This window comes from Moschus berezovskii, chromosome 3 (genome assembly GCF_049115385.1).
Source record: "Moschus berezovskii isolate FMDL1 chromosome 3, NW_MosBer_1.0, whole genome shotgun sequence".
NCBI classification, from domain to species: domain Eukaryota; kingdom Metazoa; phylum Chordata; class Mammalia; order Artiodactyla; family Moschidae; genus Moschus; species Moschus berezovskii.
Window position 1 is genome coordinate 101,743,716 of NC_142462.1, and position 11,841 is coordinate 101,755,556.

The 11,841-nt window shown below is 51.1% G+C and overlaps 1 protein-coding gene across 1 annotated transcript; it reads right to left on the minus strand.

The window, feature by feature from the left end:
- Nucleotides 1-5,853: 5,853 nt before the first annotated feature.
- PAX4 (paired box 4) lies at nt 5,854-10,133 on the minus strand. The gene is made up of 10 exons (XM_088831837.1): nt 10,121-10,133; nt 9,591-9,721; nt 9,119-9,334; nt 8,720-8,795; nt 8,023-8,148; nt 7,725-7,807; nt 7,299-7,368; nt 6,761-6,816; nt 6,362-6,503; nt 5,854-6,041 (listed from the first exon to the last, which is right to left on the minus strand). The coding sequence occupies exons 1-10, from the start codon at nt 10,131-10,133 to the stop codon at nt 5,854-5,856; spliced, it is 1,101 nt and encodes a 366-aa protein (XP_088687963.1).
- Between the last annotated feature and the right edge of the window lie 1,708 nt (nt 10,134-11,841).

Genomic DNA, 11,841 nt, shown 5'->3' on the forward strand with positions numbered 1-11,841 from the left:
GTAAGGACCCAGGGGTCTGGGAGCAGGAGCTGATGAGCAGCAGCAGAAGAAGGAAGGAGGGTGCGGAGGCATGTGAGAGCAAGACCAGTCTGCACCCCAGGCTGGCATCTGCCCCATGGCTTGATCCACTCCAGACTTTTATTCCAAACCCGTGCCTTTTCTCGTGGGGCTCCTAGACCTAGACCTGCTGGAGAGAGGAGGAGTCAGATCTAGGTTTCTCACTATTATGTCACACTGGCTCTTGTGCTTGCAAGTCAGACTGCAGGGGACAAGATGAAGGGGTACTTGTGTACCTGTTTCTCTTCACTAAAAGGCAGAGTTTTCCCCCCTTTGTAGGGAAGACTGGTAACTTTGAGGGGCATCCTTCCCATCCTAGGTAATTTCTACCCCTATACCTCAGTTCCTTGGGGTACTAACAGCACCCAGATTTATCTGCAGTCTGATCCTTCTCCAGAAGTCTAACCTCATCTCTTTCCAACTTCCTGGTTGACAGTTGACTTGACTTCATCCTGCCACCTCCTCCAAATGAGCCTCCTCACCCTCCCCTTCAAAGGTGATCCCTCCTGCCCTCCCCATGGCCATGGAGGGCACCACCAGCCTCTCAAACACTCAGGCTCAAGACCCAGCGCCATCTCTGCTTCCTCCCTTGTATTCCCTTCACCAAACCCTGAAAACTCCAGTATTTCCTTGGCAGAGCCTCTTGAGTGCTTCAGTTCAGTCACTCAGTCATGTCCAACTCTTTGCGACCTCATGGACCACAGGATGCCAGGCCTCCCTGTCCATCACCAACTCCCAGAGTCCACCCAAACTCATGTCCATTGAGTCGGTGATGCCATCCAGCCATCTCATTCTCTGTCGTCCCCGTCTCCTCCCACCCCCAACCTTTCCCAGCATCAGAGTCTTTTCCAGTGAGTCAACTCGTTGCATGAGGTGGCCAAAGTACTGGAGTTTCAGCTTTAGCATCAGTCCTTCCAATGAACACCCAGGACTGATCTCCTTAGGATGGACTGGTTGGATCTCCTTGCAGTCCAAGGGACTCTCAAGAGTCTTCTCCAACAACACAGTTCAAAAGCATCAATTCTTTGGTGCCCAGCTTTCTTTACAGTACAACTCTCACATCCATACATGACTACTGGAAAAACTATAGCCTTTACTAGATGGACCTTTGTTGGCAAAGTAATGTCTCTGCTTTTTAATATGCTGTCTAGGTTCGTCCTAGCTTGCTCCTTAGTAATTACCATAATTACTGGCACAATTGTGTGGCAGGCTTTCCACCAAGAGCCTGCAGTGCAACAAGGGCTCCCCAGCCACCAGGCCCATCCCTACCTGATCTCTTCTCCTCCGTAAGCCCACTTTTCTAAGCTGCTGCCTCCATTCCATCTTTCCCTGCTCATAACTCTTAGGGATCCTCTTAGCCCTGTCCCTTCACAATAATCCTCTCTTTCCTGGCTTGGGAAGTCAGGAGGATGTTGTAGAAAGAGATTCAGTTTTGATATTATATAGACATGGAACCAAAACTTTCAAGGCGTGATCCTTACTAGCTTCGTAACCCCAGGGAAATTGCTCTAAAATTTCTAGGCCTTGGTTTCCTTATCTGTAAAATGGGGATAATGTCTGCTTCATAGGGTGGTATGAGGGTTCAGTGACTGTATACCTCTAGATAGAGAGCCCATATTCAGTCACTCTTTTCCTTCATCTTATATTGATTTTCTACATAAATCCTTTAATTGTGGCAAACCGGAAAACAAAAAGAAATCCCACTAAGTCATTTCCTTATCGATTCCATGAAGGATTTGAATTGCACTAGATTTCTCTTTCTAGGCCTGACATTTTAGTAGACATTCCATCAAAGTGGTTAAGAGTTCATTTCTGGACTCAGAACTGGGTTCTACTTTGGTGCTTATTAGCAAAACTGGTTATTTGACCTTGGGCCAGTGAACCTCTCAACATTTGTTTCTTGTAGGTGAAATGGGAATATAGTATGACTCTCATGGGATTATTGTGTTACATGAGCTGATGACAGTGAAATGCTTAGTAAACAACTTGGCACCTTGCACACCTTCACTCCATCAGATGTCTTCCTCAAGTCAGTTTGAATTCTTAGGAAGTCTAACCTGTTGGTTGTAGTCTCCCTGTGAATTCTGGTGGTATTTTGCACCATTCATTGGATTTTTCAAAACCACTTCTACTGCTCTTTCCTATAAACTAACCTCTCCTCTGTCCCTGTGGCCCTTCATCAAGAAAGGAACAAATGACTAGCTTCTCTCTTCCCACTGGGTTTCACCAGGTTTTTTCCTAAATGTTAGAAATCAGCAAATGACCAACTGAAGGTTTCTATTTCCTCTTCCCCCCCACCCAGGTCAACAGGATGCCCTACCGAAATCCAAATCTTCCAGGAGAAACTACTACACTAAACCAAACAGGAACCCCAGAGTCAAGATCCATGAGAAGAATATCTGTAACACAACTTTTCCTACCCAGTTTAGCAAAACACCTGTTTCGAGCAACAATACATCACAAACGGCCATCCCCAAGACCCTGGTGTGCATCTGACTTGAGAGTAGAGGTGTGAATGTGGGTGGCGACTGAGACTCCAGGCCACCCCAAATGGTGTCCAGAGAGGAGAAACCAGATGGTAACCTATTCTTCCGCTGATTCTCCCCGTCCCCTCCAGAATCATTAGACTTTCCCCAGAGATCCTATGAGGAATAAGCCTCGCCCTGAAGGATTCACAATCAAGATATGACTAGGTGTCCTTTTGGTTTAGGACAAAGGAAGGACTTTTAATCCTATAGGCACAAGGCAGTTGTAATGACAGCTTATGCATATATAGCCCATTCTCCCTCCACAGCTTACCGACCATCCAACCTTATCATTTCCTTTTGATCCAGTCAGTAGGACGCAACAGGTATTTTCTCCATCACTGCCCACCGTTTATAGGGAGCTGAAGTGATTTGCCCATGACTGGGACCTCTGATGCAATTCCTCAATTAGAGTAGACCCTGATGCCCATGACTCTTTCCATCAAAACCGAGCTTCCAAAATGGGTGTCTTTCTTGCACTGTCTTTATAAGCTTGGCCCTTAGTGGCATACCATCTGCCCCATCAATGCCTTTCTTGATACAGGCTCTAAAGGTCATTTATTTAGAAAGGGATATTTTAATCACTATCATAAAATGGAAGACCAGAATCACTTGCCATGAGCAGAAGTGAAGTGAAAGTTGCTCAGTCGTGTCCAGCTCTTTGCGACCCCATGACTTTACAGTCCATGGAATTCTCCAGGCCAGAATACTGGAGTGGATAGCCTTTCCCTTCTCCAGGGGGTCTTCCAAACCCAGGGATTGAACCCAGGTCTCCCACATTGCAGGCAGATTCTTTACCAGCTGGGCCACAAGGAAAGTCCAAGAATACTGGAGTGGTTAGACTATCCCTTCTCCAGTGGATCTTCCCAACCCAGGAATCGAACCAGGGTCTCCTGCATTGAAGGCAGATTCTTTACCAAATGAGCTATCAGGGAAGCCATGAGTAGAAAGTGACCATAAAAATGAATATACTGAAGACAAAAAAAAAAAAAAAAAAGAGAGAATACAATGAAACCAAAGTGATGCCATAAATTTTAGTCAGATTTCTCTTCCTTGAGTGTTACAGAGGGGCTACAGAGTAGAACCAAAATGAAAATTTTCTCTTTGATGCAATCAGAATTGAAAGGGAGTGGGAAAGGTAATAATTTGTGCTCATTGCTGACTCAGTATTATATAAAGCAGCATCCAGACAGCTTCTCAAACACTCTCAAAGCCTGAGCCCTACTGCATCATCCCACAACCAGGGCCTAGCTTTTAAGTCTATTGAGAAGAGAAGCTGAAAACCAGAAATTGAGAGTTTCTGCTTGGGTAGAGGAAAGTGATGTCAAGTTTCTGTAAGTATGTTTTTCCTCAAGAAACATGAAAGAATTTTGTAAACATTTTAATACAATAAGAGAAGGTTGCAAATACTAAGGACCAGGATTTCACCTTTCCTAGACAATGTTAAGAATAGGCCAGAGATGTGGTGTGGAATTCATTCTTCAGCGATAAGACCTGGGAAGTCATTTAACACAGAATCTCTTCTTCAGCCTTCCCTAAATACATATTGTCAGACACACAGGAACGTATGTGCCCAGGGACATACACACACAGACGTGCGTGCATGCTTTTATACTCCTGACAAGTGGCCATCCTCAGCTTGAATGTGCTCAGCCATGGGGCTTCAGCTGCCAGCTGTTTCCATTGCTGAGGTCAGTTTGGTCACTGAAGTCAATGCACAATCTCAGTCACCCCACAAAACCTTGCCCATTTCCCTGGGCCATCTATCCAGTGGAGCCCCAACGTGAGAGAAGCAGGACAGATGAAGGTCATGCTTTGTTATCTTTGGAATTTCATGGTAGAGCTGTGCTATCACATGGAACTCTCTGTGCTGATGGAAATGTTCTATAGTGTTTATTGTCCAATACAGTAGCCACAGGAGCATGTGACTACTTCCCAGGTGATTTAGTGGGTAAAGAATCTGCCTGCTAATGCAGGAGATGCAGAAGACTCAGGTTCAATCCCTGGGTCTAGAAGATCCCCTGGAGGAGGGCATGGCAACCCACTCCATTATTCTTGCCTGGAGAATCCCATGGACAGAGGAGACTGGTGGGCTACAGTCCATAGGCTCGCAAAGAGTCGGACACAACAGAAGCGACTGAGCACACACACAGTGTGAGGGAGGAGCTGAATTCTTCATTTGGTTTCATTCTAATCACTTTAATAGCCATATGTGGCTGGTGGCTACTTTTACTGGCAGCGCAGTTCTAGAGTATTTGATGATAAAGAGACTTACTGAAGGATGACTTGTGGACCAGTACCTGTCGCAGATGGGAGTTAATAGACTCTGTCCTGACCCTCACTTTTCACCATCATCACTCCATCCCCATCTCTTCGAAAAGGAAAGGATTTGGAGAGATGAGCCCACCCCTCACTCCAAATATCCCCTCCGTCACTTGCTCTGTGTCCCTCTCTCTTCTTACATTCCTAGGTTTCCCAGGAGGCGTCTGGAGATTTCTCTCTAGGGAGACAAAATTGAAACGATTTGGAACTTACAGAAAAGAAGAAGCAAGCAAACACGCCCCAGGAGCACGTTTAAAGGGAAGAGCAGAATATAAAGAGGGGCATTTCCACTCTGCCGCTGTGGAAAATTGCAGAAAATACATATGCAATTAAGGAATTCATATGTCTCTTAGATTAAGGAATTGTTAGACATTTTCTTAGATGTGGTCACAGTGTTGAGGTTATGTAAGAAAGCTTCCCTTATTTTTTGGAGATGCATGCTGGAGGACTCAGGGGTGACAGGCCGTGAGGTGCCATCAGTATCTGTTCGTGTGCATACATGTGGGTATATGAGCACCAAAACACCAAGGCAGATACACATACATACATGTGCAGATACATACATACATACATATATACAGAGATTAGATAGATTGGCTGGATAGACAGTAGCTAGATACATAGCATATAAACACATAAATACATTAGATGATAGCTAGCTAGATACACATTTTTGTAGATAGCTATTTAGATAGAGGGCAAACAGTTTATAATTGTTAAATGTAGGGATGGGATTATGAGTACTCACTTTAAAAACATGATGGACAACAGAACTACTGTCAATTTTAAAAACGTTTTTATTCCTGCCAACTGGAAGCCTCGTCAGGCCAGTGTGACACGTGGGTGGGCACAGCCTCTCCACTCAGGTGACACACAAGAGGGGCAAGGTCCACAGACAAGGAGGAGACACTGGAGGAGGAGGGGCAGCGCTCTGCTTGGACAGGTGGGGTCATGTCCTCCCCACCACATCTCCTCTCCACACTGAGCCTCCTTGCTCATCCCAGACCTCACAGTGGGGAGCCAGGCCAGCGCAAGGCCTGACGGGCACCAAGACTGGCGATGGGGGCAGCGGAAGGAAGGGCAAGGATGGCAAAGCAGGATGGAGTCCAGGGAGCTCAGCTGTGGGGGGCAGGCAGCCTGCAGGGATGAAGAGAGGTTGAGCTTGGGCTTGTTGTTGGCACCCCAGCCCTCCAAGTCACTGATGGGGCGAGAGGCAGAGGTTGGCGCTTTACCCTGGATATATACACTCAGATCCCAGTCCCGCCCCATCTTCCTGCTACAGCTGTAGCACTCAGGGGTGCTAGTCTCCCCAACACTGTGGGCCATGCAAGGAATGAGGAAAGCTGTATTGAGGTTCCGTTGATAACCCCGACTGGAGATTGGGCCCTCCGGTGGGTCAAGGAGTTGGTTTGCCCTCCCCACACCCTGCAGGAGTGCGGCCTGGCATGGATTCTTACCCCAACAGGACTGGAGACAGGCTTGTGGTGGGGTGTCACTCAGACACCCCTCAGATGCTGTCCCCCAGCACAGTGGATAGCTGGAGGGACCCAAGGATTCCAGGGTAGGTAGGACTGCTGTAGACACAGTGCCGGGGGACTGCTTGGAAAGCAAGAGGAAGCCCTCAGCTGCCAGCGATGCCTCCTGTTTAGCACGACCAGGAACCCTGCCCCCAGGCTGTATCTTGAACAACAGGGGGAGCCATTCACACAGTAGACTATGAGGATGGTGCTGCCTGGAAGCGTGCACGGTGGGGGCCAGGGGCATCGTGAATTCTAGCTCAGGCCTCCACTGGGGATGGGAGGAGCAGGGACCCCTTCGGCCTTCCCAGTTCACAAACTCCCCCTCCTCCTGGATACCTGTGCAGAGAAGATTCCTGGGGAGGCACTTGGTACAGTCAGACCCTGGGAACCACCTACAAGGTAAGGGAGAGTCCACTCAGCAGGAGGAACAAGGGTCTGCAGAGCAGGGCGGTCGGGGAGGCGGTGGTGAGAGGCAGGGGAAGTTTTAGGAAAGGCAACGACTTCTGGCAGGGGTGGGAGGGGGTGGATGCTACAGCCCTAAACTGCCTCCTCCCCAAGGCAGGGTCTTAAAAGATTGGGGAAGAAGGATTAACTCCCAGGGATGATAAATAGGGTGCTGTGCAGCCCTGAAGAGTAAGGATTGTGTGTGTCCAGCATCCAACACAAGGTCTGATGCGTGGGATGTGCCAAGTAAATGTTCGGTGGATGGAGAGATGGAAGGAAAGGTAGGTGGATGGGTGGGTGGAGAGACAGGTGGGTGAATGGATGGAAGGGAAGGAAGGAAGGGCAATGTGAATGGAAGGAAGGAAAGGGAAGAAGGAAGGAAGGGAAAGGTGAGTGGATGGATGAGTGGGTGGATGGGCAGAGAAATCACCTGGAAACTGCATCTCCCACTTGAGCTTCTCTTGTCGGCGCCATTTGGCCCTTCGGTTGGAAAACCAGATCTGAGGGAGGGCAGAAACCATGCACCTGACTGGGCGCTCCCGGGCCCAGCACCTACCGTTCTCACCCACATGTTCCTGACCTGGACTCAGAGAGCAGACTTTCCCCAGACCCAACCTCCCCGCTTCCTGCTCTGGCCTTTGCTCTCTGACCCTTTCCTCAGCACCAAGGCTTGGAGCGGGAGGAGGGGCGAGCAATCAGCAGCAGGGGAACATGGAGGGGCTTGCTTCATTTCTGCTTTAAACAAGCCGGTCTCCACCTTCCCACCCCCTTCTCAGTGCACCGCAGCCCAAAGCCTGCCTGACCCAGACTGTCTGTCCTGGGGGTCTGTGCACGCTGTGCGGCAGGGCTCACTCACCCTCACCGTGTCCTCGGGCAAAGAGGTGGCCGCAGCCAGTTTCCCACGGGCCACTGAATCAGGGTACTGCCCACGCTGGAATTCTGCAGAGATGGAGGCTCACACGGCAAGGGCCCAGGGAGAGGAGCAAGGCCTGCCTCCCCCTCAGCACTCCCCACCTAACTCCCACCCCGCCTGGGACAACCCTGAACTGCCCTCCTCCTGGAGGCAGGGCCACCCGCAGCCTTCAGCGCTCAGCCATGGCCCACAGGCCTCCAGGTCCTCACCTCCGTGGCCCACATCCACCCAGCCCCGGCACCTTTCTCCAGCGCCTCAGCTTGGCCTGGGGAAAAGATCGTCCGATTCCGGTGGCCAGTTCCTGGGTGGGGACCCCGGGGAGCCTCAGAGTCACTAGGCGGAGTTCGAGGAATTGGACCCAAACCGGCTGCAAAGGAAGACAGGAGTTGAAGCGGGTTTGTGACAGCGATTCCTCTGGGGCTATGGGGCCGGGGCAGTGTGGCTACAGAGAGGAGCTGCACCGCTGGAACATCCACCGGTACTCGGGCGTTGCTGCAGGGGCACTGGGTGAGGGGCACACTCCATACCGTCGTGGGCACATGCTTAGTATTTGGAGGGAGACAGCTGCACGATTTGGTCCAGGCTCATGTGACCACCACAGCACATCAAAAGTGGTCTGAGAGGCTGTGATCGAGGCAGAGGGAAGATGTGGAAGCCCCAGTCCCGCCTTCTTCTCAGCAGATCCTGCGAACCTAGGGGCCTAGGGAGCTGGTCTCCATTCCAGGACCTGCCAACACCTAGCTAGTGTCCTTGGGTAAGTCGCTTCCCCTCCTCTGAGCCTCCATCCTCTCCTGCCGGGAGAGAATAAGACCCCCTGCCAGGCCTTCTCGGTTGTCTTGTGGTGAGGGTGATGCAAGAAAGAACAAGAAAGGAACAAGAGAACTGTAAGATGCTTATGTGTGGCTCTGATCACCCCCGGAGGCAGCTCCAAGACCCACCTGGCAACCTGAGATGTATCCAGGGCGGTCTCTGGTCCTCCTGCAATGCCCGCAGGACTCGGTTGATGGAGGAGACCTGAGGATGTGGGGTGTTGAGTAGGAAGACGGTGCACAGAGCCGGGGGTGCTTCCTAAGGATGTTTCCCCAACATCCTCTCTCTCCCTCTGTCCCAGCCAACACCTTACTTCCAAGGGCAGCCTCCTCTCATTCCCCATACTTTCTTCATCTCACCTGTCTCCCCACTTTTCAGAAGAGACACTTCTGAGTCAGAAGAGAGCCCAGGAGCCCCGCCCCCAGCCTGGGAGGCCCCACTGCCAAGTAAGAAGGAATCTACTTCTGCCTCCCCAGACAGCCTGTCTGCGGCTCCAGTTCCGGTTCTAGGGAGGGGAGGGCACTTACGCTGGGAGTCTTGTCCTGGGTGCAAAGCCCCTCTGCACAGAGCTGGCGTTGGATCTCCCAGGCAAAGAGGGCCGGGCACTCCCCCTTGAGCTGGGCAATTCGCGCCACCACTGGCGGCGTGGCCAAGCGTGGCTTGCTTCCCCCAATCCCCTTGGGCTCCAAGACACCTGTGCGATAGTAACGCCCTAGGATCTTGCTCACACAGCCATTAGATACCTGCATCAGGTGAGAGGCAGAGACAGGTAAATCCTAATGGCCAGAGGAGGAGTGTCCCTGGGACAGAGGAAGCTACAAGGCCACAGAGTGGAGTCCAGCCTCACCTTTGGAAGTCTGAAGTTCCCTATCCCAGCCCTCAGGGGAGCAGCCCAAGCCCAAAGGCCCTCCCAGTCTGCACCAGCTCCAGACTTGCCTTAAAGGGCCTCCTCTCCCCGCTTCTTGTCCCCATCACTGGGTGAAGGGCCCAGCATCCTACCTTGAGGCTCCGGGAGATGTCACAGGGCCGCATCCCGCTGATGGCCAGCCGCACAATCTGTTGCCGGGTATCCAGGGGCAGGGGCCGACCATTCACAAAGAGCCCCCCTAGCTGGTTCACACTGCTGATCCCTGGGAGGGAGAAAGAGGCATCCAACCCGGCAGCTCCCCTCTCCCCGGTCGACCTGTGGCCAGGACAGCCCTCCTGGGAGAGGGTTACCCCTCCAGCCTGCCTTCCCACCGTAGAGAAAATCCTCTCCCCAGGGGATGGCCCTGCTTCTACTTACAGGGTCCCCCAAACTTGCCACTTTCTCTGGGAGCTGGCTCATGGGTGAATCTTTGCTCCTTGGCCATAGGCACTGGCCCTCCTGAGCTTAGGGACACAGGGTGGAACAGAGAGACTGTCTGGACTGAGCTCTCTTAGAATGCTGGCCAAGGGCACATGAAACGACGTGGATGGAAGCAGAACCTTGAGCCATTTCTGCCCTCCTTTTGCTACCCTGTCCTTCCAGCTTCTCTCGGGCATCTTACCATCCTGCGGCATGCTCCAGGCTGAGCCTCCTCTCAAAGGACAGGCACTGGGAAGACTGGGGAAGGAGTTTCTCCTGGGAGGTCCTTCTTTGTTCTTGGGGCTGAGCCTACAATAATCCAGGGTTCTTTGGGTGGTATCTCTTGCTTGGAATGATCTTGGGATAGGGTTTTGTGATAGAGGATAAGGTTTCTAAAATTTGCCAGTAGATTGGTTACAAAGATTCAAGTTCGTTTTACTAAACCTTTGAATGAAAGCATCACAGAGCTAGGGGATTTCCCTCCCAGTCCAGTGGTTGACTCAGCACTTCCAGCGCAGGGTGTGCAGGTTGGATCCCTGGTGGAGAAGCTAAAATCCCTCAGGAGGTGATACACTTGGGGCAGGGGTCCCACCTCCTAAGCTCAGGAGGTTCTGCCCAGCCAGGGAGAGTGCCAGGGACCACAGATCCCCATCACGCTGGTCCAGGGCGGGGAACCACATTCAAGGCTCTGCCTGCAGTCTCATGCAGGTTATGTTCTCCAAACCACCAGCCAGAAAGCTTCCTTCAGAGCACCTCATGGGAGGGTATTGCTCTGTGTTTTATGCTCCCCAGGAAGTTCTGGGGAGACATCAGGGCTCGGCTCTACCCCCAGGCATTGAAGCTCAGGTCCCACCCACTGGAAGTAGAGATGAACAAGCCTGAAGTCCTGGCGTCTCCCAGAAGACACCTCTCTTGACACCTTCTAACCCAATGGGGTTGTTGTTTCCTGTTAACTCTGGAGAGTTCTAGATCTCATACTCTCAGAGGTCAGCTATCCAGGGCCAGACACTCATTCCTTCAATTACCATTTACTGAAGGGATGTCCAAGGGAGGGAGGGAGAAGCAGGAGAGGGCTGTCTCTGAGCTGCATAGATGCCAAGGTGAGCATGACAGAGTCTCTGGGCAGCTAGGGACACAGGTCATGAACCACCATATCTATCTTGCTTTTAGCGGCTAGACATGGCAGTTGAAGCCACCCCCTTTCATGCCTGGACCCCTGGCAGGGCTGGGGTCACCCCAGAGAATAGCTTATGTTTGGATCTTTCCTGTAATAACCACACCATCTTGACTTAGTTAACTAATCTGCAGTTATTTACTGAACATGGTATTAATCATGAGCACATAGCTGGTTGCTCAGGATGAAGGGAGTAAAAAGGAAAAGGACAAGACCTTTACTCTCCAAGAGATCGCAGAGCAGCCAGGAAGAGGAGACTAGTGCTGGGGAGAAAGCAATGAACTCAGGAGGGACTTGAGAAACTCAGGACTAAAACAGCTTTTACTCACTCCTCTCTAGATAGAGAGAGACACATACCCCTACAAGCTCTCATCTTTCCAGAGAGTCAGGAAGGCAGGCAGAGGTTTCTCCAGAAAGAAAACCAAGGGACAAATTGGGGTTCTCACAAATAAGAGGCTACCCAGGTAGTAAAGTTCAAGGAAGTTAAGAATCCAGTCCCTCCTCAGAAGCTGAAATTTCCAATCCCGAGGCTCTCTTTCTCTGCCTCCACCCCTGCCACCACGAAAGCAATGGAGAGAAGAAAGTCAATTCGGGGACTTAAGGGGCTGTGTCAAAAGCTCAGAAAATCAGCCAAGCCCTGAATCCTTGAGAGGACTCTGTCTTCCCCTCAGTGACTAGAGCTCAAGAGGAGCTGTGGGGGCTCAGGTTCGATATCCAAACCTAAAATCCCCCCAACTCAAAATAGTAAC